Genomic DNA, 27,470 nt, shown 5'->3' with positions numbered 1-27,470 from the left:
TTCAGACGTTGCCAAATTTCCCATGTTAAAATACGAATTTTCAGGAAAATCTGTGATTATTTTTCCTCCCATTTTTTAGAGAATTTTAATAGCAATCATATCTAAATTATCTTTAAATTTAACGATAAAATACTCTTGAATCTCCGCAAGAATGAACAAATTATCGGAGGAAATTTGGCAACTCTCGAATGTTCATACGGCGTTTTCCCTTAGCACGGCAGTGCAGCAGCGCCTCAGCCTCAGGAAGCCCCCCAATCACGCGAATGATATTATATTAGGAATCCATTGTTCATCACAATGATTGCCACTCGATGCGCGGCCGTTGGGCCGTATTCACGGCTGTTTTTAATTAACCGGAGGCCATTGTTGGCTTTAACACTTGGGACTCCGCGACATATCCTCCGTCCACGGTATTCACCATTGCCGGATTCATCAAAATTTGCATAGCGCATAAAATTTTGTTTGAGAAATTTGGCAACGGGCTCTTGATTTTCGAAGTTGTTGGATTTATGAGAAATTTCAAATTGGAAGGTGACGTCGGGAGCATGCCTCAATTTTACTTTTCGCCGCCCAAAGGGGCAACTTTAATTTGTCGACCCTCGTGATGGTTTCTTTTGAGCAAGTTAGACGCACTATTTGTCAAATCTTACGCAATTTCAACTTTGATTTCCGGACAAATAAAAAATACTCTGAAAAAACATATAAAAACATGATAACTAATGAGCTACCGACTACTTGCAATGTTTGAAAAATATTGAAATAACAATTTTAAATGCCTTTTTCAAGTCATGAACGATCATTCGTTTACAATTGAATTTCAAAAACATATTAATTTAAACGATATTTCGGCAAATGAGAAGGATAAAATTTGTTGGAACTATAATCGGTTGATTTAACCAGAATAAGTCCAACTACATGAGACTTTGCCGAACTTTCTCTTATGTTTTTTTTCCCCGTTACATAAAACTGAACATACATAACATTAAAGGAAGTTGGGCAACAAGAAATGCATAGCTAGACTTATTTTCGTTAAATTCATACAATTTTGATCCTGATTTTTAAATTTTATTAAATTATGTGGAAAATTGCATTAATTACTTCAAAAAAATTTATATGGTTAAAATTTTGTTCCGTATTCCGTCAAGTTATCTTCTCAAGAGGGTGGGCGGTGCCAAGGCTCAGTGGCTATAGGCGCGAATGATCGATATTTCCTCATTTGAAGCTGTGGCAAAGAATCGATTCTTAAAGTGTTCGTTGCGAACACCCTGTTTATCGATCCTTATCCGTAGGTTTCAATGGCAGATCAATCGATTTATCGCAAAGCCTGCCATGCCGTTGCCACTAGCTCAAGTCTGTTAGCGCTTTAAAACTATTACTCAGAGGATATGGGAGAAAACAGGGCGAAATGAAGACATGAAATCCACTCTCTCCGATTCGAAAGTCTATAAAAGCCCGAAGAGGGAGCGTTGAAATTCGTCGGATCCGAGCAGGTACATAACTCTGGAGCAGTGGGCAGCAGCTGAAGTATGACCGAAAGTTTAATACATTAAGTTGAGAGATGGACTCGCCCCGCTCGCGGACTCAATAATAAAGAACAAAGCTACCGATATCGAGTGTTGTTTTTATCGTTTACGCAGTTAATAGCATCACTCTCAATCATAAACGTGATTTATTTGTTTTAATGCCTCGTAGTTATTGTTCACGCTCTTTATTTACCCAACTTTATCGAGGGCTGCACATTGGAAAAATTTGAGGGGGGAGGGGGACAAATATCGGACGGGAGAACAAAACGAAGAAAAACTTTGGAAAAACAGATTGTGATGTTGGAGAAATGCAGGCCTTACACATAGTTGTATGTATACAGGGTGAGCGAAAAGTCCCCGACCCCCCCCCCCTCTAACTTTTGAACGAATTGAGCTAGGGAAATGAAACTTTGGGAATGTTCCTATCTCAAAGGGGACCATCTTTTGGGGGGTCAAAATTTTGGTCCCCCCCTCAGGGGGGGACGGGGGCCCCCCAACTTTTTTTTTTCAAATAGCAACCCCTATCTTGTGATACCTCATTCGAAAGAGCATAAAAAACTAAGAATTTTGGCGCAAACCGCAGATCAATATCTTAATTTTTGACCGAGTTATGATAGGTCAAAGGTCAAATTTGACCTATTTTCAAAAAATCATAACTCCGGTTCAAATTATCGTAAAGAAAAAAATAAAACGGGAAAATTTACCAAATTGTGTCCGCTTTTAAGTAAAAATTGCAAAAATCACTTCGATTTAATTTTAAGGGGGGGCTCGGACCCCCAAATACGTCAATTCAAAGGTCATTCAATTTTCCCGCGAAATAAGCCAATTTCCCCTGGATTTGCCTCCACATTATCTCAGTAAGGTCAAAATCAGTTCAACATTACGTTGGCAAGTCCCCAAATTTCGGGAAAAGTTAAAAAAAACGAAATTTAAGGTAATTAAATTTGACCGTTTAAATATCATTTTTTTTTAACTTTTCCCGAAATTTGGGGACTTGCCAACGTAATGTTGAACTGATTTTGACCTTACTGAGATAATGTGGAGGCAAATCCAGGGGAAATTGGCTTATTTCGCGGGAAAATTGAATGACCTTTGAATTGACGTATTTGGGGGTCCGAGCCCCCCCTTAAAATTAAATCGAAGTGATTTTTGCAATTTTTACTTAAAAGCGGACACAATTTGGTAAATTTTCCCGTTTTATTTTTTTCTTTACGATAATTTGAACCGGAGTTATGATTTTTTGAAAATAGGTCAAATTTGACCTTTGACCTATCATAACTCGGTCAAAAATTAAGATATTGATCTGCGGTTTGCGCCAAAATTCTTAGTTTTTTATGCTCCTTCGAATGAGGTATCACAAGATAGGGGTTGCAATTTGAAAAAAAAAAGTTGGGGGGCCCCCGTCCCCCCCTGAGGGGGGGACCAAAATTTTGACCCCCCAAAAGATGGTCCCCTTTGAGATAGGAACATTCCCAAAGTTTCATTTCCCTAGCTCAATTCGTTCAAAAGTTAGAGGGGGGGTCGGGGACTTTTCGCTCACCCTGTAGAGTGTATCTTAACTAGAGTTCCCTCGAAGGAAATGCTACGACATCACGAAGTCATGGAGATATTGAAAGTAGCAAAGATTACCCGGCATTTGCGGTATTCACAAAGAACAAATTATTCTTGTTACACTTCCAAAGTTTCAAATTTCTACCTCGATGAAGAAAAAAGTTACAGAAGTGGTTCGTGGTTGGTGACTTTTGAAAAGCCCTGTATAATCTTTGCAACTGTCCAAAAATTATCTTTGCGGTCCTATTAAAAGCCTGATTTTATAAGCCGAATAAACAGTGGCGTGGCGTAAATGATCGATTATCGATATTTTTCCATTTGAAGCTATGGTAAAGAATCGATTATTAAGGTGTTCGCTGCGAACACCCTGTTTATCGATCCTTTTCCACAGGTTTAAAGGACAGATCTATCGATATATCGCAAAGCACGCCACGCCACTGCGAATAAATCCCGGGAGAAAAATCCTGAAATACGGAGCCTTTAGTTTAAGGGCTGTGAAAAAATTACTGGTTTAATGATCATCGATAGAGCTGTAATCTCTGCCTGTGCACATCAAAATCTAGGTTGTTTATTCATTTGAACTGATCATAGACAAATTTTAAGAAAAATAAACCTACATTGAAACTACCTATCCACGGATCTCGATTGCGTGTTTGAAAAGATCGACTTAAATTTTATTTTTTTAAAACAGCACTGCTCTGAATTTCTTTGCAAAATTCTCAGAGAACGAGAATTCAAACGAAATTGTGCGCAAAAGATGATGATCAGATTTTCTTCGAATAAATATTAGAACGTCGCGAACCAAGATACACGGTTTGATAGTTTCACTGTCGACGAATTTGTATCAAAAGCGAGCAAAATTTTTGATGCGAATTGTTTGCGTCTTCATTCAAAAAACCATACATATTGAATTGCAGAGGTAGCTCGAATTCATGGTATCTTCAAAGTTGAGTCCTCTTATTAAAAAGGACCCTGTAGAGCGTCTTCATTCCAAAAATCATGCATATCGGACCGCAGAAGTAGCTCGAATTCATGGTATCTTCAAAGTTGGGTCCTCTTATTAAGGAGGACCTTGTAGAGCGTCTTCATTCCAAAAATCATGCATATTGGACTGCAGAAGTAGCTCGAATTCATGATATCTTCAGAGTTGAGTTTTCTCATTAAGGAGGACCCTGTAGAGAGTAAGTGAAGAAAAAGGCAACGGGAAAGCGTAGATCTGTAGAACGAGCTACGAATGAAAGTAATAGCGTAAGATCCGCTCGAAAAAACTTTAAGCACGCTTGCCTCGAGTTCGTAAACATCAAAAATATTGGCACAACATTGTTTTTTGATAGATTTAAGCAGAGGTGCTGCCGAGGCAATAAACACTATTAGCTTTCCCCAACTTGGACCATAAAGTTAGCTGGTAATAAAAACACTCGGTCGTTCTGGGTCCGCACCGAGCGGGTAAATGGTGTTGATCCCGAATCCTTTACTTTATTAGTAGCTAAGCATCAGGTTGCCACTTTTTCTCTACGATAAGATATTTTTCGATAATGGCTTACGAGGAACCTGGCTCCTTCAGAGATTCATCTTGCACTGGAAAAAAAACACAATGGATCTATAGTCCAGACTCTTAAAAACATCGACAAGAAAAAATGCTCTTGATTAAATCAGATTTAAGCTTAAATCAAGAACCAAGCCTCTTAATTTGAGCGGATTTCCTTTTGATTTAAGCTTATATCTGATTGAATCAAGAGTCCTTTTTCTTGTCAATGTTTTCAAGAGTCTGGACTCGAGATCCAATGTGTTTTTTTTTCCCCAGTGTGTTTGGTTTAACTCGGTTTACTACTTTACTCCTTGCGTCATTCTCATTGTTTTATACGTCAATGTGTAGTGTCGAAAATGCGTGGTTACATCACTACGTTTAATTTTTTATACCCCCCCCCCCCCAAAAAAAAAAATAAAAAAAAAAAAACCCGAAAGAAAATATTTTCTTTAACTTTTTTCATTATCATTGAATGGATTATGAAAACTTGAATGGGGTTTTGCTTTTTCCTCTTCCTCTTCCGGGTTTTTAAAGAAACATTAGCGAATACTTGCGTCATATTCGCGGAAATACGCATGTGTTACATTAGTCATCGATTTGACAACTTACTCGACGTCACTCCAAAAAAAAAAAAATCCGTATTGTTTTCTCTGTTAATGGAGAAAATTCCGTGAAATTTTCAAGGGAAGTTTCTCCTCGATGAATAAGTTTGACCGAATATTTCTATCCTCTGTGATCAAGATGCGTATGTCTCATAGTTTCACTATTGGTTGATAATTTTGATCTATGGTTTAGCTGGACGATTTCCAACTTGGAGCAAGTAGAGTTGCGAGCAGAAGTAACTTGGAAGTTGACAAAGTTCAAAGTCATGCAAAAAAAGCCCACAAACCCTTTTATTAACGAATCCAAAATGTGAAAAACTGAGGCATGTACGGTTCAATTAATACCAGTGTCTAATTCAACGATGATTGCGTATTTTATGAAGAAATCCACCTTACTAGAAATCACACTGTGATAATGCATAAATTCTACTCTATGTCTCATTTCTCCTCTGGAGAATGAGATGAATTGGTCCTCCAATAGTATTTTAAAATTTCAAGGATGATTGATGAGGAAGAGAGAAGCTGAGAACTTACCTATGATTACATTGTTGGCACGCGAAGCACTCAAGATGATAGACGTTATTCCGGGCTCTCATTACCATTTCAAAAGCAGGAATAACTTTTGAGCATGCGGCGCAGTAGCCTGTGCTGCCAAATAACCTGAAAGACGAGATAAATATCAGTCAGGATTCCTACATCAGTTCATTTTCGGAGTTTTAGTGATCTTAATTTTATAGTTGCAGAGTTTGAAAATTTGGAGTGAAATCTGCAGCATGTTTTGTCGCCAGAAAAAGGAGTGAAATTCGCTCAGTAAGATCGAGCGTAGTATACGGCCAAAAAAGTGTTGATTCCAATCAGTGTGGCGAAGCGTGAATGATCGATTATCGATATTTCCCCATTTGAAGCTATGGTGAAGAATCGGTTACTCAGGTGTTCGTTGCGAACACCCTCTTTATAGATACTTTTCCATTGGTTTAAATGGCAGATTAATCGATATCGCAAAGAACGCCAATCCGCTGATTCCATTCGGTAAGAGCGAAAACCACTCCGCACTCTTATCACTCTTGTTGGCAGGGACAGCCTTTAGCAGGCTGATTATTAAAATCGATAGATAAAGCGATAGACAAACAAGACAAAGGGAAAACAGTGCGATCCTATTGATGGAAGCAGTGGGTTAAGTAGGAAAATGATAGAACAACTATGGTCCGTAGTGAGTCTATCATTATCACTGTCATTATCACGTCTTATCATTATCACCATAGGTTATGGAGTCTCTTGTGGGTTGCCGTCCGTTAAGTTACTCTATTACTTATCTCCTTCCTCGATTATAACCACCCGCTTTCAGTATTAGGATCACTCCATTTTCTTTCTGTCCTTTCTGTCTATCAATTTAAATAATCAGCCTACAGGGTGAAATGCATTCCGGATTTTTAACAATTTCAGTGAAAATAATTCGACTTTCAGGGATTCCTAATTCGCGGATGTGTATAGATTTAACCAACTTGAAAGGTAGAGGAAGGAGAGATTGAGACGTAAAACAATACGAGCACATTATTGTCGGCTGTGCTGAAATCCCCGCAGCCAGGATGCATGAAAATCCTCAGATTGTCGGAATAAGCAGGGGAACAACAATATCACAAGCGCGCATAACCATTCCGAGGCCGCAGCACGCGAAATGAGCGCTAAAATCAGGTACCTATTACTTAAGTTTCGCTGAGATAATATTGATTAAGACTTGAAACCTCTCGCAAACCTGGTTGTTTGTTCGAGAGAGTCGTTAAGAAAATATTATTCCTAAGACGGCGGGTTTAAACCATATCCCATCCTCTGTTTGGAACCTCCCCGGTTGACAGATTGTCTTGAAATAATTATTATTATAGGAGTAATGAGTTGGAGTTCAAAAAATCGATGGATCATTTACGAGCTAAAATCATCCTAGATCCTAGATATGGTGTAGATTTGGACTGCATTTTGCAATTTGGAACTATAAATTCTGGCTCTTCTGGAAAAACACTTGTGTGTATAGGGAAACTAATGGCACATACGTTGTTTTTAAACCGGGCTGGAATTTATAGTTCCTAATTGCAAAATGTAGTCCATTTAAGATTGGTGAGCTTTCTATTCTCTTGAGATCGGTGTCGGATTAAAAAATAAAACTTTGTGGTCCTACTAAAATTGGATGAAGCCGAAAATAAGTACATTTTCCCTGAGTGTTGAGGTATAATTCTATACTAGCCGTTCTGGGCGCGCTTCGCGCGCCCGTCACGGCTAGCCGGGGGCTACGCCCCCTGGACCCCCGGTCACTCGCTACGCGAGTGACATTCGGCTCGCTTCGCGAGCCGATTTTGTAGTAGTTGCAACTTTTTTATCACTATATTTTGAAGATTTCATAGAAAACATTAGGAAATTCTCACTCCACAATTAACTTGTAGAATAATAATGGCAGGGCAAGAAATAGACTATATCTTAAAATGGACGGTTCCCACTTAGTAAAAACAGCCAACACCACGTGAAGGTGAGGAATCATCGTTAGCCACTTTTTTTTCTTTTTTTTTTCTTTACTTTTCTGAAAAAAATTTACTGAAATTTTAGTTGCGTCCCCTGAAAGGAAACACGGAGAAAAAAATTTGTGCATGAAACCCGAAGCTGAGATCATATGAGTCTCTGAAGTTTTCGGATCACGCATCCGAAAAGTTAAGGTCCATCTGCCGAAGTTCGGGTCAGACAATTGAAGTAGTTCGGTATATACCGTAGGTTTCAGGTTACACATCTGAAGTACTCGGTGCATACCGAAGTGCTTCAGATTTCTGACTCAGAGATTTAGGAAAAACACAGTAGAGAACCAAGGAAATCACAGTAGAACAGAGAAAAAAATACAGTCGAATAAATAAAGAAAACTATTATCGAAGAAATTCTAATTATTAGAAAGTAATTAGCTGGCGTAATCAATGCGTAGCTGCATAGGAGCATGAGCGAGATTTATCAACAACTGACCGCTGGCCGCTAGGTACCTGGGTGGGCGAGCGACAATACGTAAGCGGTGGCATATGGTTCGATTGACAGAGGAGTGGGGAACGGTCAGACGTAGGGGAAAGGTTCAGGCTGAACCGTTCAGCACAGGCACAGCGCAGCGTCAGTCACCGGGTGGGGAAGTGAGTCCGGGAGGGGACACTTCCCCTCGAGTGAAATAGAAAAAGGCAGAATCCTTCGAAGTTTATATGATGATAGGATTTGAAATCACCGAAGATATGGGAACCGAAGGAACAAAGTGAACTGGAATTCGAGCTACGCCGCGGCCGTAAAAAATACTTGCAAAAGTCACAAGTTTTTTCTTACATCTAAGAAATATGGGCCACTAAAAGTTTTCATTATGAAAGACTTGCGAGATATTTTGAAAAAATGCTCTGCGGGGACCCAAACCTTTGACAAAAAAAGCCATTACTGGCCACTACACTGAAAAAAAAATATCGGTGGATTTACTTAGAAAAGAGTAAAATTACCGAGAATTCAGGGTTCTATTTGATCCCAGTTTTTTCTTGGTAAAATTACCATTCATGGAATTGGTAATTTTACCGAGAAATCTCGGTAAAATTATTGAATTTTCTCGGTAATTTTACCGGACCTTGGTAAAAACGCAAATATTTTTTATCGACTGTGGTAGAATTACCGAGATAAAATGGCAAAGTTACCGGGAACTGATTACCAATAAAAGTGGTATTTTTACCTGAAAAAAACCAGTAAAAATACCGGTTTTTAGGTAAGCTTACCAGTCTGTTTTAGTAAAATTACCAATAATTGGTAAAAAAAGCGAGATGATAAAGGTGCCAACGGACCTTGGTAAAAACGCCGATAATTTTTTTTCAGTGTACTGGGCAAGATCCTGATGGGCAATACGCCTTTGAATATGACTTGCAAAAGAGACCAAAACCAATATTTCGTTAAAACTGACAACGGGTGTGCTTACAAGATAAGGGTGTGTTTGATGTTCGACCGAATGTTACGCAGGCAAATATTGGTATAATAACAATCTGTATTGTGCCAAGCGACAGATACAGTTTTCTTAAGGATAATATCTGCCTTGCGAAGATCCCACCGTCTCCGGATGCGCTGAATAAACAGGCAAACACCCCCGCCTCTCCACCAAGTGCCACAACCGCCCTTTTCTCTGACGGCGGAGACTTTTGGTTACTTGAACGGCGACCACTGATTTATGGATCCGAGTAACAAAACCAATCGCGAATATTTACCATAATATCACGGCTTGAGCCTCTTTCTATCGGCGCAACCTATGATTCGATCTAGGGAATTATGGTTAACGACGAATGTAAAAAGACATTGAAGCGATATCGTCACTTTCTGGCCAAAGTATCACAAGCGCCATTCGACGTTTCAAAATTCTTGCTACCATTTTATTTTTTACGGAGAAATTGTTGGTTTACTTTCTTTGAATATTTCACTGAATTTCATCGGCAACTTAAGGAAAATTCAGTGGAATTTTTGGACAGCTTCGTTGAACAATTTCTCTGTAATAGCGGCGGGAATTTTGAGACGTAGCCTGGCGCTTGTGATATTTTGGCCGGAAGGTGACGATATAATGAGATTCTATTCTATTTCTAATCTTTATACTGACGCAAAGAGGGATGAGCCTCTAAAAGAGGTCGGACTTAAGTTTTTAACTAAAACTGTAAATTTTGATGCCTACTTCGTCACATTATAAATTACAAAGGGCGCTTGTTAGAGAAACTTTTACGAGTAAAAGAATGAATCCACTTTTAAATTTCTACGTTTTATATGAAAAAAGATATAAGCTTTTGAATTTTTCACATGATATCCCGCTTCTCCCAATGAAGTCGCTCCACTGAGTGACAGTAAAACTATAGATAAACACAAAGCTTAGTCTACTTTTAAATATGAATGAGCGTATGAAGACGGTATAAAAAAAATAACCCTTGAAAAAGATTTTATATTATAATATTTTACGCAATAGTTTTCGTTGATTCATGAACACTTGAGTGAAACGATAACTTAACATGAGGCATGTATACCGACGGTGTAAACGACGTTGTTTAAGTATCGAGGAAAATTTCTTCAAGAATAGGTATGAAAGTTCAAATATTAAATTTTAAAGCAAAATTTGACGTGCCCATTGCATACAGATATAAGTAAACAGAAGAGGGAAAATTGACGACCTAAATCTACAGGAAAATTGGAATTTATCCCTTGAATGATGACTAACCTTAAATAATCACGTTTACAGAGAATGAGATTGGCCTTCGTGTACAGGGTGGATCCGACCTCGCCGAGTCTACAATCACAGCATCCGCATTTTAGACAATCTTCATGCCAGAACATGTCAAGGGCTTTCAGTAAATATCTGCAATGATACAAAACAAAGCATAATATGCCTTTTGCTTTAGGCTCATATTTTTTTAAATTTTACCGTAGAACACTAACTTCACATTCACAACATTTTTTCTCAACTTTAAATTAGTTAGTTAAAACAACCTTAAATCTCAACTTAAACATCGTAAGTGTGACTAAATAAGCTAAAAACTGTTTACTCCTGATTTATTTTTTTCTCCCTGAATGTGATTTGACTCGATGGGTCACTAAACCATGAACGAATTTGGACTTAAGAGTACATTTTGCAAAAAGGTAACTAAAAATGTGTGAAGTTGTAAACCTAACTCTCGCATTGCGCTTGGTGCAATGCGAGAAGTATTCACGCAGTCTTGTAGGCGCCAGTATGGGCTGGACGCCGACCACACTGTTTGGCGCAATGCGTGAAGTATTCCTACAGTCTTGCAGGCGCTGTTATGAGTTCGACACCGACCGAACCGTATTTGGCGCAATAATTCCCGTTAAGATTAGCGCGGTATCGTACAATGGGGCTTAAAAGGCCCATGGTGGGTTTTAATGCAGTATGAGCATTCCAACGTTGCCTCGTTTCTCCCAATAAAATATTTTTTTTTAAAGAAAAGTTAGGAAAGTTTCCATGTTCGCTTTTTTAGATTGAATGGACCATTAAACAGGGTAAACATTTAAGCACTCTGATAAATGATTCTTCACCAGAATCTCACGCAGAACACTATCCGCACAACAAAAACTATTGAAATTAACTTCTAGCTAACAATAAGATTTCTATAAAATGAGAGTCACCTTTATACCGTGCATTACATTTATTTTAGTTAAATCTGTGCCTACGCTCGAGGCCTATTGCGGTATAAAGGTGACTCTTATTTTATAGAAATTTTAAATATCGCTACCAACATGTTTAAATGTTTAAACAATGAGATATAAACGGGACCAATGGGATAACCGATGTTTTAAAGGGCGCAAGAGGCGCGGGGCCCGCCTTGCGATCCCTCTATTTTTCCGGCCATCAGGGGACCAGGACGGACAAGCCGGTACCACTTGCGTCCGGATTGGCCTCAGGACCCCCGCTGAATTTTAACCCGAAGGATCAGGCTTACGGAATTATATATTATGATGATGATTTCAACAAACATCAGTGGAAAATGAGAGGAGATAGAGATTTGGCTGTCGTAGTAAATCATTTCCATCGTTTTCCCGCCAATGCGACGCGTTTGAAATTCCTTCAAGTCTCTGGGACTCTTTAAAAGTGGGCTTTTCCATGATTTTGACTCAAAATTACGCATTAAATCATCATGTAATCTGTTCACCTGGTACTTTCAAATTCTTAAATAAATAACACTACTAGTAACCCATTCAGTTGCAATTCTGAAAATTCGTCAAAATTCTCCAAAATTAGCTCAATATACTGTAGAGACCAGTTGATTTGTCCAAACCACCCCGTTTTTTTCACCCGTTCCTCAGCATGCTCGAGGAAATACTTCTTTCATAAATGAGTGAACTCTACAAAAAAATTTCCCTGTCACAAAACAACTGATAGTTCTTGTATTTACTTTTTCTCGCCATGATGAAATTATTCTATTTTATTACGTATATTCTTTAGACAAGGGAAATTTCCCAGCATAAACATAAACACTTAGTATTATAAGTAGACATTGAAAATAGTTTTACACCGAAGTTTTCTGTATCAACCGCAGAACAAAAATAGATATCGTCACCTTCCAGGCAAAGTATCACAAGCGCCATGCGACGTTTAAAAATTTCCGCCGCCATTTTATTTCTTTACTGAGAAAGTGTTCGTTGAATCTGTTTGGAAATTTCACTAAATTTTATCGGCAGCACAAAGAAAATTCAGTGAAATTTTCGGACAGCTTCGTTGAACAATTTCTCCGTAAAAAAATAAAATGGCGGCGGAAATTTTTAAACGTCGCATGGCGCTTGTGATACTTTGCCTGGAAGGTGACGATATAGGGATTGACGATACCTGCGTAAATCAACTCTTTGGAAAACCCACCGAGAACCTTTTAAGTCGGAAATATAGAACATAATTTAGACTCTGGATTAGGAAATACTTAAAAACCTTTTAACTGAGCGGAGTTAGACTAATTTGGTTTCTCATACGGGACAGAAAACATTTGCAATGTTACCTTTCTGTGATTTGTTTTCCGCACCCGGCACACTCCTGGGGCCCTCCGCTGGTGGGCCCGTTTTTCGGGGCCCCCGACTTCACATCCATCGTCATTTTTGACACCTGCAACAAACAGTGGAACAGAAAATTATACCACAGCCAAAAAAGCAATTTTAAAATTTAAAAACATGGCCCATGATGGCATATATAAAAAATGTAATGATCAAAAATCAACTAGTCGCAAATGATGGATCAATTAATCATCGCGAAAAAAAAACTTCGGTTGCAAGGACCTAATTTCGGTTAATGCGGAACACCAAAAATTTTGATCCAGGTGATTGACATTCTCAATTATAGAAGCCAAACTTCGTATCACATACTCGAAGTTTGTGGTAGATAATACCTACTGTTTTGAGTATTAATAACAAAAACACTGTCACCAGTACTAAAGTTTGGTTCCTAAAATCGAAAATGTTTTTTTCCGTAAGTATGCACCTCACGGAAAAAAATCATGTCGCTAATTTAGCAATTTTGTAGTTTAAAAAAGTGTCCGACATGTTTAAATGAAGATTTTACAACCCAACAAAAAAATTCTAATTCGGCCACCCCCGTGGTTAAATCAGCTTTCCACTATTATAAAATGTACATTTGAAACACGTTGGATATATTTTTTAACAATTTAAATGTTAAATCAGCGATCCATTTTTTCCGTGCTCAACTTCGATTAATCGTGCTCCATGGAGCTCTTCTCATTATACGAGTTCCAGCTTGCTTTCTTCCCGTGCAAGTAAAATCAAATCAGTACAATCATATTTCCAATAGCCGCAGAGAAACAAACATTTCCACCGAGAAAAAAATCTTGAAAAGCTATTTAAAACTTAATTTCTAAATTTCGAATCACTCAGCTCGACCGCGCGATTTTACCTCTCCCCTTTCCCGGATGAAAAAAATTAAACAGCAAGAAACGAAGTTACCGCAATTAAAAAGAAAGAAAGCCTCACAGCGAGTTCACAAAGTGAAGTTACAAATTAATTCCGCAGCCGTTTTTTTGCATCATTAACTTACACGCAGGAAAAAAAGGAATTTTATTAATTTCTTACGGCGGGAGAGGGCTGAGAAAGTATCGAAGACGTCTTAAAACCTCCCTTTTTAATTTGAGCTTGTTTCCTTTTTTAATTGAGTGTTTCGATGCTCAACTTCGCCACTTTTACCCCCGCGAGAGCGCGGTTCAGCGCAACTTCAACATCTTGTTTTTTATTCGAGGTGTCCGCGTGACTGAGCATCGCCCGTCGGATTATTACTGCTCGAGTGCTAGGACCACTTTCTAATGAATGGATAAATTATTCGATCTTTAGCTGCAGTTAATTGTGTGAAAGTTGTATATTTCAGTCGCTGGACGACATAGTCGAATCCACACACTTCGAATTGTGGCGGAGCGGTACGGGAGAGGGGTCTGGAAGACTTCCTTCAGAAATTTTTCGAATTTTGAAAGAGTCTAATATGCAAAGTGCAGAGCGCTCCTCCCCCCCCCCCCCCCCGGCATAATTATCCAGGTACGCATAAGGTGTAGGAGGGGGGGGGGGGGGGGGTCGAGTAAATCGTTACGTAACGAGCAGGGGCGTAGCTAGGAAATTTTTCTGGGGGGGGGGGGCATGGGACCACCTCTCGTGGTGAAGAGAGCGGGGGTGAGGAATGGGGGATTCCGTTTTTCTGGGGGGGGGGGGGGGGCACGAGATTTCTGGGGACCAGAAATCCCCCCCCCCAGGACCCCCCTAGCTACGCCTATGAACGAGTTTCAGTAGAATTTGTCGTCGTCCGTCTTAAAACATAGACGAACACTGTTCCCAAAAACTAACCGATATCGATAATTAGAATCGGTTGCAAAATGGAAACACTTCTTTTGACTTTATTTAAGATTTTGAAAATTGATTTTGACAAACATTCCTTAACGATTGACACTCTGAAATTTCGATTTTCCCAATAAAATTCACCAAATGGTTAAAATTTAAACAATATCGATCGCACCCGCTATACAAACCGCAAAAGCTGAGAATCCACATTAAGAATTATTGCTGAAAGCGGAAAAACTATACTTTCGAAGGAGATCGTGTTCCCCGTTCGAAACGGCGCAATAACTCGGCGGAAATGAAAGAGCGGCGACCCTCTTAAAGTGACAAATATGCTCGAGAAATCAGGTAGCGCTCAATCTCGGAGGAGCCGCGTCTTATTACTCGTCACTGGCGGCGAGCACACTTCCCGCGCGCATTAAAAATTGTAATTTTATTCAAATATCATAATAACATACTTAAAGTTGGGCAATTTGTTTTATTCGCCAACTTATCTGCCGGCGCGGCGCGGCGGCGGAGGCGCGGGAAAATTAAATCATTCCGAACTGAGCGAGAGGGGGAAGCCCCGGTAAGACCAACATTTTATGCAAAACATGTCGTCGTTGATTTAACTTTTTATCATTTGCTTCATCTATTAGCCATTACCCCTCCCCCGCGCCGGCTTCTCACTCGCATTGTTGGGGGTTCGCGCCTCGAACGCGATCGGAGGCTTGCCGGATTGAATTGAGAATTCGCCTACTTTGTATGCTCTTTTAATGGGGGAAAGCGGTTGTTTTTAGGCATTTTTGGCGGGTGCGGTGGAAATGAGTGGTAAGCGCCGCAGTTTCGTTTTTCGATAAAGCGGTAATGTGAGCGTAAAGATAGGGAGACAGAGTTGCCGACGCTGACAATCGGGATGCTCTTCGGTGTCGTCATTCGGATACATTTTGTCGTTTTCCCCACGAAAGAACGTAAGCACGTTTCAATGTTGCGAAATTTCTCCTCGCAAATATAAAATTCAACTGTAGGGTCTTGGGCATTTTTCACTGAAAATTTCACTGATTCTTCAGCTGATCTCATGCGAAAAGTAGACATTTTTGGAACATAAGTTGCACAGGTACATTTCGGTAAAAGTCGAGTCCTTCTTTTACGTACAGGATACAGATTATAATCAACTTTACGCTCGCCATTTACAAAAACATTTACTTAATCACTCGCAATTTTTTCTTTAAGACGCGAAGGGCAGCTCCCCCTTGAAATATCAAAATCCGATTTTCCGATCCGTTGCGATGGATATACGCTGCATACCGGCAAAATTCTCCACGTGGACTAAAAATCAACAGAGATCAAGTCAAAATCTTAAAATAACAATAGAAGTGCTTTGCTCGACTTTGTTATAAGACGGACGACGACCAATTCTACTGACACTAAAAAAAAAAATCACCGAAACTCGTTACGCAACGCTTCGCTCTACACCCCCCCCCCCCCCCGCTACACCATAGGCGTACCTAGGTCATTTTGCTAGGGGAGGAGGAGGGGACTGCCCCCCCCCCCTATCACGGGTGGAGGGAGATATGGAATAACCCCCCTCCTACCTTAACAGGCAATTTGTTGAAAATTTAACTCTATTTCGACGCATTTTAAGGCTCTTATGATGAAAATTTTAGAAAATATTAACCGAGTGAACCCGGTTCTTTCATTTAAGACCCTAAATTAAGAAAGATACCTAATCATCCTCGGCGAAGGCTTTTTCCCACCATCCAGAATTTCTGGGGGGAGGGGACAGATGACACTATTTTAAATTCTAGGGGGCCCGGCCCCCCTGGACCCCCTTTTCGTATGCTCACAAGTAACGCCGTGTAACGCTCCCTTTTGGAGCATTACGTAATTTAGGGACGGTCCCTTACTGAGAAAATTCACGGATCGTTTGAATAATGTAACACCACCAAAATCATACGACGCCAATTATCCAATGCTAATAGTTACGTTTGATGCGTTTCGGGGCGCCGCTAATCCCTAACATCTGGGAAAGAGGGATCCTTCTTCGTTAAGGCTAGCCTACTCCTATACGACCGTTAAATTACCGAGTGTTGGCGGTCTAGACGGAGATAATTGGTTTTATCGTTGATTCTCGGCCGAAGATGCCAGAATTTAATGTATTCGTATCGAAAGTCATTCGGACGTATTTCTGCCAAACGGAACTATGTGCATTGCGACGTGAGCCCTGTTATGGATGTATTCCTACGGGTTGCAGGGCTCATGTCTTAATACACATAGTTCCGTTTGGCTTTGTCGAGAGTCAAGACTTGAGTTCGGAGGCGGTTAATTTGGCGGCGCTCGTTAGACGGCGCGCGACCGTCTCAAGTGCGACCCCATTAGAACCCGATCTTTCGGGCACAATGAGAGTTAATTAATCCAGGAAGGTCACAGATCCGGCTTCACCCGCGAGGGCGCGAAAAGGCAAATTTCTCCCGTCGCTGCCCTTAAAACGGTGAGTTCCGCGGAAACGCTTCCGTGACTTAACCTTGACACTTATACTGCCGTGCTGAGGAAAAACGCCGTATGAACCTTCAGGCGTTACCGAAATTCCTTGGATAATACACGAATTTGCTGGTGCAAAAATGAATATTTTCGCTCCAATTTTTTCAGGTAATTTTTTTCGTAATTTCACCTTAAGTTCTTGAAAATTTCACAGGAAAATATTCACAACTTTTCTCAAAAATAAACATTTAATCGAAGGAAAAGTGGCAACTTTCGGATGTTCATACGGCGCTTTTCCTTAGCACGACAGTATAGGATAAATATGGACTTTCTACGATTATCCATGGTTGTTACAGTAACGAATTAATTATCAGCCTCCTCAAGATTAAGGTGATTTCTCCTAGGAGTAAACAAACTTCGATATTTCGAGCAAATTTAGCAAAAATACGAGTTTTTCTGCGAAAAACATATAAATGCAATACGCGCCATACGTGGAGGCATACTTCAACAGTCTGTTGGTGAAATATCTATTCCAAAAACCCTAAATTAAGACCAAATTGGACTATAGGCGAAATCGTATTCGATTTGTCAGATCGAACTGGAATTCTCGCGTTAATTCTATTTGGCTTTAATTTATGGTTTTTGGGAGAGATTTTTCACAAACAGACCTTTGAAGTACATTTCTATACATTTTTGCAAGTATAAACATGGGTCGAATTTTGCTGTTTTAGTGGAATCATTGATATAATACTTTATATTGAAATATTGAAATCAAATTTTGAAGAATACTTGATATGGAACATTTGATTTTAACTGCTCTCTTCGATCACATGACAGATCAACAGATCACAGAGGGAAAATTTAGCCTCCAAAAATGATCGCCGGCCGGTTTCTCTGAACGAAAATTAAATCCTGTCGTTTTGTCTGTTTACCATGGTTGAAACGGGTGACCTCACGCTTCAAACTTGGGAGCGGATACAAATAGGCCACGGCGAGACGCGGAGGCCTTCAAAGGGGCCACAGCCGCAGAGCAAGGGAGTTGGGTCCCGAGTGGCCTCCGGGCCGGTCGTGGGTTGTCCCGCCGCTTCAACTTTTCTTTTGAAGTTTTTTAATTCTTTAACTTTGTGTGTGACCTGACAAATTCTTATTCGTAGCCCCGGGCCGTCTCGAGTCTCGACTTAGTCAAACGGAGACTAGTTTCCCAAGTCCTCTCGGTGAAACTTCGTGGAATAGTCGTGGGTATCAGACATGAAGCAAGATGGCTCTTCATGATGTCACTTGTCATTTGCAGCAGAAATTACGGAGGTATTGCGCAAAGTTTTGAAGCAGAGAAAAAATTGAATAAAACAACTCATTTTTCTACTAGAATCAGTGGCGTGGCGTGAATTGCGATGTATCGAGTTTTATGCCATTTAAACCTATGGTAAAGAATCGATTATTAAGGTGTTCGCTGCGAACACCCTGTCTATCGATCCTTTTCCATGGGTTTAAATGACATAACAATCGATATATTCACGCCACGCCACTGACTAGAATATACCTGTGTAATTGTTTTCCAAAATTTCTCTGACTCCAGCACAGGATCAGAGGAAAACTCGATGAAATTTTCAGTTAAAATTGTTCCAGATTTTCCTAGAAAACTGCGATTGGCGAGAAAGAATTAGGCAACATCGAAATGCAGTAACGTTTCTTCGTTAGAGAAACTACAAAATCTGCCCCAAAACAGACAAAATTCATTCCAAAATGTAGATTCGACCGGGCGATCAAAATGTTCCTCCATCTCCATTACAACGAGGCTGTGCAAGTCCGACTCCCACACTCCCTCGCTAAGGAAGAACGACGCATGAACATTCGGGAGTTGCCAAATTTCTTTGGATAAAATGTTTATTATTGAGGAAAATAATGAATACTTTCCCTTGCAATTTTCAGACACTCTAGATCAAATCACAAACAAAATTATCTGAGAAATTGACAGAAAAATATTCAAAAATTTTCCCGAAAACTGGAGATTTTCCAGAGGGTATTTGACAACGCCTGGAGGCTCATACGCCGTTTTTCCTTAGCACGGCAGTTCAGGGTCCATTTGTGACGCCTCAGCGGTCGCAACTACTCCTCGATCCAGATCGGTCTGAGACACATAACGGGCCAACATCGGAGGCTAATTAACCGAAGTCAAACTTTGGCTCGAGCGGTAAACTCCGTGGTCGCAAAAGTTTTAAATTTCACCCCGACCCTCCCCCTCGCTCTCCCCACTGCAGTGACCACGCCGCTCCGGCTTGTCCAGACCAAACCCAGCGGCACACCGATAACCAGCGGGGGAAGGGGGAGGAGGGGGTACTTGGTGACCAAGTCCCCTTAACTTAATGGAGTGGCCACGCTTCCACCACTAATCTTCCCCACCCCACACCACCCCCTCCCCACCCCCTCCCTACCCCACCTGCCCAGTGATGCTAAATAAACTCTTCGTGAAACCATGAAAATGACCACGCACAGTAGGATCTACGTTTTTAGAAATCGCGCGTTACAACACTCAAAAAAATAGTCGGTGCTGATGACAAAACCTCCTATTCACAAGGCTCCTGTACTTCCTTTGTTATGCTTACAAAAATCTGTTGTGAGAACAGAACTACGGTCGTGAGCACGGAGTATTCTGTCTTAATAACGGAAACTTCTGTAGCTGTAACAAAGAAAGCGTAGGAGCCCTATGAACAGAACAATTTTTTTCAGTATAGATCTATATTCATTTCTAGGGAGGGTTCATAAATAATTATGTGACGTTCTTTTTCGGCATTTTGACCCACCCCCCCCTCCTTGTAACGCTTTTGAGGCGTAGGTTCCTATCCTTTTACAAGTAAAAACAAAATAGCGTTATATTCTCCTTAAACCCCCTCCCTCCTAGAGCGTGACACAATTGATGAACGGCCCCTCATGCTACAGCACCTTGAAATAGGTACCCCGTTTATCACACGATAGGAAGCTTTGTGATAAGATTAGGCAGAATGGTGTTAAACAATTGGAATAGTAAGATGGCTGTCTGATAGCATTTTAACGTCATTTGGCGTAAAGAACCCTGAAAAACTCAAAAAACTGACCACGTGAGAAACTTTTAAAGTTAGATAGCGAGCAATGGCGTATTGAGAATAACTCAGTTAGATTTCACTTAAAATTACTCATTCACTTAAAATTACCTACGCATGTATATTTTCAAAATTTGAACTAATTTTTTTTTTTTTTTTCAATTTAGTAGGCTTTGTAAGATCATAGAAGTTGATAATATTATCTCATAAGGAATTAAATGAGACCTGAAGCCAAAAATCCTAGCATTCATGCACGCAAGAAGGTCCCAAAAATTTCCCGAGCGCCGTTTGAGGTTGTGAAAGCCCCGAAAGCGCAGCGGAAGGATCATAAATTTGCGAATTAAAAGTTAAGACGGCGAGGGGCAGCGCGCGGGCGAGTCTTGGCGCTGGCCGGAGTGGCCGGGCGGCAGATAAGGAGAGGGCGGAAGACCGAGGCTAAACCGGTAACTAATAATAGTGGGCGGAATAATGTGCATACGGGATGGCGACCTGTGACAGGTATGAGTAACGCGCCAGTTGCCGGAATGAGGTTTCCAAGTGGCCCGCTGCCCCCCCCCCCCCCCCCCCCTTCGCCCAGAATGCGTAACCGCACCGAATTTCAATCCAAAGTTGCCGAATTTTGCACCACGTTGATACAATTCATAACTTTATAAGATTCGAATAATACACAAAATAGTCCGAATACTTCAACTATTAACCACAAGAAAACGGGTAACAGGGCTGAAAAACAATTAACACACGTTTCGAGGTGGTTTCACTTTCAACCCCCTCCTTCATCAGGAAACAAAGATAAAGATAAAATTTGTAAAAATCAAAATCCCTCGGCCCCCATTTGTAATAGCAAAAAGTAAGGTTATCCTTCAGTTGGATATGACCTGCACTTCTTGTTGTCCCGAATGGGAGCCTCGTGATTTTGATTTTGATATACAAATATTTCTGTTTCCTGGTCAAGGAACGGTTGAAACAACCCCTAAACGTTTAGTATTTGTTGTATTTAGCCGAGGTTACCCATTTTCTTATGTTTTTTAGTTAATGAGATTCGATAGAGTTGACTATTATAACTTTAAGTACCTGGCAAGTAAACTAAAAACATGCCAGCCTTACTTTTAAAATATTGTTAACCTTCACAAAATACTGTCTGCAAAATAACATCCTTAAATATAAAATTTTAGAATCCGATGGAATTTTAGGCCTTGATTTCATTGCAAAATATGTGGAACTAGCACTGTTCTACCACCCTATAACTTACAGTTTTAAGCCACATTTTTACGGATTTTTTTCCCCCTTGAGACTGATCAATTAATAATGTTGAAAGAAATTTCGAGAGAGCGCTCCTGAAATTATTCGTTTGAAAAAGGTATAAAGAAATCTTTTTAAAATAAATTATTCTATAACAAAACTCGAAAAACCCTTCTTTTTTTCTTACATAGGACTCTAGCACGGATCCTCTTGTAAAATCCTGAAATGAATTTCTTTCATACTTTTGATGACAAAGTAACCAAATACTGAGTTTCAAATTCTTTTGATGACAAAGAAACCAAAATTGAACCAATCGCCAAGGTGTTTCTCTTTAATGAGCACAAAATAAAAAAAGCAAACAAATGGACTGCGTTCTGCAATTAAGAACTATAATTTCTGGCTCATCTGTAAAAGCACTTACACGCAAAGGGAAACTAAATATACATGCTTTGTTTCTTAACCGAGCCCAAAATTTTAGTTTCTAATTGCAAAATGGAGTCACGCCACCTCCGCTTTTAATTTTAAAATACTTCGGTAATTTTCGGAAAGGGAATGTAAAGATGCCTTTGCATCCGATTTTGTATGCAGTTAGGATCGTTACCTTTTTTTCATGCAAAAAACGTCTTAAAATTGGCATCCCTGCGATTCAAGCGAGACCGCCAAAATTTATAATCTGGCCGGTTCATAACAATAGAAGCCTACGCTACTATGTGGCTAGTTGGGAGCAGATAAGCTTCTCCACCTAGTTTAACCCTTCATCTCAAATACTTGGGCTTCAGGCTGGCCGCCTACCGGGTCGCCCTTTGAGCACCCCGCCACCCCCCGAATCCCCCCCTCCGCGGCTAAATTCCTCCTTTGAGCTCTTCACAAGCACAAATATTTCAAGCACTGCTCGCCTGTTTATCTCTCTGACGGGCGAACTTTGCTTTGATAGTTATTAAGAATTCCCACCTGAATTATTTAACCTCAGCGAGCGGACTTTTCCGCCGTGGCGATATTTTTTGTATCGTGTGCACGTTAATTTCTCGATTACCTCACTCGCTGAGAATGTTTTTTAAAATTTAAATTTCCGACATCAAAGACATACTTCAACCCTTCGTTTCCCGGCATGAAGCCCGCTAAGATTCCATTGTGAAACACGAAGAAACAAGTTACGCTTCGGGACAGTGGCTTCACGATTCTTTCCTCTCTTGGAGATTCAAATGAAAGCTTTTGTCTAAGAAAAAAAATATGGTCGTTATTAAAAGTAGCACACTTGTGAATGTGTTAAGTCTAAATATTGTTTCATGCTCAATTAAATTGAATACAGTTGGATTTAATTCAATATCAAATTATTCTGGCGTAAGGTATCACTGTTTGAAGCTGATTTTTCGATTGATATTCATATTTCTTATTGAATCAACCTCAAACTTGATCTACGGAGAGAAAGTCTTCCGAGAAAAAATTCACCGCTGAAGCGTTTGATGTGGTTGAAACAGTGGCGTGGCGTGGCGTGATTTGCGATATATCGATTGATCTGCTATTTAAACCTGTGGAAAAGGATCGATAGACAGGGTGTTTGCAACGAACCCCTTAACAGTTGATTCTTTACTACAGCTTCAAATGGGGATAAAACGATAATCGTCATTCACGCCTCGCCACAAGGTTGAAATTAACGTAGGAATAACTTGACGGAGTTCTGTCCTCAATATCTTAGTGGATGCGGTAAATGCTGTTTTACAACTCATCAAACATTTGTTAGGTATTTCAGAGGCCAGGATGATTTATTTATCCATTAAGGTGGGACGACGTTGAACCGAGGCTTGAAAACACGTGCCCCGCAGGCTGTGTAAAGGGTTGGAACTCGACTTCCAATATAGGTCAACCACTAAATCGTAAGAAAAGACCAGACATCAAATTGAAAAATAAAAAAAAAAAAAAAGTCAAGTACCAATGCACCCTAAGATAGGAAACACTTAATTAGGCCTCGTTTTTTAAGTTCTCTCCAGAATATGTGCAATATCTTTCTGGCAGGACAGAGCGGAGCATTGCGAGTTCACGCCTCGCGCCATCGCGCCTTCAATTTTGCAAACGCAACACGGACATCCATCGAGTACGAATAGTTGTATCACTGCGCCGTCATCAACGAGCGTCCTTTCCTTCTATTCTCATCATGTAATGTGCATTGTATTGAAAAGATCACGTGACTCCTACGACGTTGTTTAAAGCGTCATGCCGAGTTCTTCTTCTTCTTCTTCTTCTTCTTGCGTTTTAAGGAATCGTGTGTATTTTAGGAAAATGATTTCACATTTCTTCGAAGATATGGACCAACTGAGGCAAGACATTTCTGCAGTCAATGTTTGGAAAAGGTTCTCTCAGAATGTGAATAAGAGTAATTAAGTGTATTTTAAAGAAATTTTTTCCTATAAAAAGCGCAACGCTACAAAAATGAAAAATGTTGCATTTTAGCTACATTCAACCCAACGTCCAACGTTAGTCGTCGAATTTAGGCGGTTACGGAGTGAATAATAAATAATGAAACTTTGGGTTCTGAGAATCACCGACAAAGAAACTTTTAATCGATATTTTTCGTCGAACTTACGTGACCGACATGACTAAATGCTTATTACCGAGGTATCGCCCGATCATTTAAGCCTGTCGACAATCGTTGCTCCCTCCTCGGACTAACATTCGAGATTGAATTCGGAACGCAAAGAGAAGTTATTTTTTGGTCTTATCGGCTCTCCCGACTTAGCTCCCCTGCCTAAGGTGACTTTCATTTGTTTTATGAGGAGTGTTTCCTGTTGCTCACTTCCGATTGGGGAGTTTCGGATGCACCGAGTACGTGCGGCTTTCAGCAGCACGCGGATTCATGTTTCTCTTCAAATATTCTTTTTCTTTCTTTTTCCATTATTTCTTTAGTTTTCTCTCCTTCCCCCTCACCTTCCTTACTCTCACATTTTATCCTCTCAATGTTTTCTATATATGTTTTTTAAAATGTTTTTCTTCAATTCCATTCATTCAATTAATTTCTTTGTATCGCAAACATTTAGGCATTTGGAAAGTTTGAACCTACGCATGATCATGCAATATCTGGAACAAATCCCTTGGTGATTCTTACTCTTTCTTATTTGGATTGCATTTTGAAATTAGGGACTACTAATCCTGGCTTAATTGAAATTTTTTTAAAAAATTGGGGGAAAAAGAAGAAAAAGTGTCATTACTTTCCCTATGCAAATATTTGTAGGTTCTTTCATAGATGTGCCACATAAAGTAGTTCCTTATTGCATAATGTAGTCTAATTGGATGGAGATGAAACTAGGCAATGGTATTATACCTCCATGAGAGGTTTTAAAAGAAATTCAACGTTTAGAACTCTTTCACATATAAGTCATATGTGAACGCATTAGGAATCGGACGACTCGAGAAAAAAGAAGATAATGAAGAGAGAAAAGAGGAAGGGAAGATGAGAAAGGAAAGAAAGAAGGAAGGGTGAGAGGGTGGGAGAGAAAAAAACGAGGAATAAGAGGTAAAGTTGAAGAAGAGATAAAAATCGCGGAAGAGGAATGAGAGGAAGAAGGGAAAGAGGAAGAAAGAGATATAGAGAGGAAGAGAATCAGGAAAAACGGAAAAAGCTGAAAAAGAAAGAGAAAGGGAAGAAAAAGATGCTAGAAAATAATCTATCGTTGTTCCTTTTCTCGAATATCATTTCATTTTGCGCCCTATTTTTCTTTTTCTGTTGATTTCCATATTCTTCCTCCATCACTGTATTCTCATCCTCTTCCCTTTCTATCCTCTGTTCTTTTTCTTATCCTCCATTTCCTTTCTATAACTCTTCTTCTGATCTCTTTTGTGTCTTCACCTGGAATGTGTTAAGCCGCTAACACACGTACACTCCGAATGTACATTCTGGCCTACTGCGCATGCGCGGGCATCGAGAATGTACATTCATCATTCTCTTTGAAAAGAATGCACAGTTTGACGAGAAGAAGAAGAAACCCGCGACGATCTTTTACTCATTCCTTTAACTTACAGTTGTTCAAGAGAACAAAATGAGGAACATTCTCGATTCCCGCGCATGCGCAGTCGGCCAGAATGTATATTCGGAGCGTACGTGTGTCAGCGGCTTTAGTCGCACTACGATCTGAAAGTGTTAGACGAGGGTTAAATTGCATCGTCCTCTGAGTTCGAACTCCCTCCACTTAATAAACAGCTATTAAAGGACCAAGACCATGATGGAGTCCAATAGAGTGGAACACAAGATTGTAGAGAAATACATCTTGATCGAACTGATTTGCAATGTATTGGTGTGTACCCGGTCGGAATTTCACACAAAAGCGAAAACATAAAAGACTTTGCCACATCATTAATCAAAAAGCTCATAACCTCCGCCGTGCGGTGAAGAGGGACGGAGAGGGGGTGGAAAAAATAAATCTGCGCCTGGTTGATGATCGGTCGCGAAAGGAATCGCAAGATAACAAACAGACAAAAACGCCATGAATGGGCACGCGACTCTGAGAATAAAAGGATTTGTAAAGCTCAGAAGGGAGAGGGGCCAATTTCAGAGTCACTCCAACGTCAGTTCTGCCACATTTCTCGAAAAAAATTATGATGGAAGTATGGAGCTATTTGACGTTTGGTACTGTTTTATTCAAGCCAACCAGCTCAAAAGAGGTCGATTCGAAATTAACGTGCAGCATTTTGTCATTCTCTTGACAGAAGAGCGTAACTATATTTCAATGTTGCCAAATTTTCCCTTCCAAATCGAATTCTTATGAGGAGAATCTGCGACATTTCTAACTGAAAATTTTACTACTTTTTTCTCTTTTCTCATGCAAAACTCAGAGAAAATTGAGAAAAAAATGGCACGGGTACGCTCTTGTAAAAATTGAGTTGTTTTGAGTCACTTTCGCAACCTTTGAATGGAGTTAAGTTTCTTTTACCGGGAGACGACGATTTATTCAAGTATATTAATAACTCATTTTTTTTAAAATATATTTTATATACATAAATAAATAAAAAGGAATTGGCAGAGTGGTCACGAAAGAAATTTGATGATGAGGACGTGTGCAAGCTGACCTTTAAAGTTTCGGCATTTTTAGAGCAAACCTGGTGTCAGAGGTATTGATCACGATTTAAGATGGTTATTTTACCGAATCATCTTTCATTCTCTCGAGGATTCATTGCTTAAGAGTTTAGCAAAAACGTAGTGCCAAAAGTATTTCCAGAGAGCCGTAGTTACAACATATGGAGAAAAACTTTCTGCGCCAGATATGTACAGAAGCTTTAAGTTCTGCATTTATGAGTCCCAGTAGTGAGGCCGAAGCTACGTACCATCGGGCACAAATTTTGAAAAATCGCCGCTTACTATTTTCCTACGCAGTCCAACTCTTCTTTTAAAAAGCTACATTCAAAAAGTATCAGGTAATTACAGTAACGCCGTATGAGCATACGAAATCCTTCGAACTCCTCCCGATAGCATATCAACTTTTCATAAAAGCTATGAACATTTTTCAGAGGATTGACGTGCTTAAACTTATGGAAAAGGATCAATGAACAGAAGGTGTTCGTTGCGAACGCCTTATTAATCGATTCTTTACCACAGCTTCAAAAGGGGAAATATCGACGATCGATCATTCACGCCACGCCATTGATATTTTCCCTTTCAATCTCCAGATATACTGGTAAAAATGCGAGCAAAATTCTCTAAAAATTAAAAAAAAAATGCTGGTGAACGAATTTTGAAAAAAAATCTGATTTTATCCTAGAAAATTTGGCAACGTCCGAAAGTCCATATGACGTTTTGCCTCTTCCGGATAATTTGCACATTCTTGGAAAGTGGCAACGCAGCGCATCCACCCGTTACATTTTATTTTCAATCAAACCGCACGATGAGATGTGCGGCGAGCGGTGTTGATGTGTCCATTACGGAGTGTATTTTTCTCTCCCCACAGATATCATCTCATTCAGGGCGGCGGCGACGAGATCTTTATACCGGTCGCCCTCACATTACCCCCCCCCCCCCCTCCCTCCCGCAGGCCACCCCGCCCGCATTATAAAAATACGCTTACACACAGACATTGACTCGAGGGGGCCAAGCGAGTGGAAATATACATATTAATACTTTTTCCTTTTATTCCGTTTGACTTTTAATGTTTTTTTC

General features: G+C 40.0%; 1 protein-coding gene across 6 annotated transcripts in view; it reads right to left on the bottom strand.

The window, feature by feature from the left end:
• The window catches only part of LOC109030060 (LIM domain only protein 3), a 249,357-nt gene that overhangs the window by 70,485 nt on the left and 151,402 nt on the right, over positions 1-27,470 (bottom strand). For all 6 annotated transcript variants that reach the window (XM_072301324.1, XM_019040848.2, XM_072301326.1 and 3 more), the window contains 3 exons: positions 12,725-12,828; positions 10,441-10,578; positions 5,739-5,864 (listed from right to left, as the gene is read on the bottom strand). In XM_072301324.1, the coding sequence (XP_072157425.1) occupies positions 5,739-5,864; positions 10,441-10,578; positions 12,725-12,819 (359 nt within the window). In that variant the 5' untranslated portion in view covers positions 12,820-12,828. The remainder of the gene's footprint in view (positions 1-5,738; positions 5,865-10,440; positions 10,579-12,724; positions 12,829-27,470) is intronic.

The sequence above is a fragment of the Bemisia tabaci genome, chromosome 6 (assembly GCF_918797505.1).
Source record: "Bemisia tabaci chromosome 6, PGI_BMITA_v3".
In the NCBI taxonomy this organism is placed as follows: Eukaryota; Metazoa; Arthropoda; class Insecta; order Hemiptera; family Aleyrodidae; genus Bemisia; species Bemisia tabaci.
The sequence above is the reverse complement of the archived record's forward strand: the minus strand, read 5'-3'. Positions and strand labels throughout refer to the sequence as shown.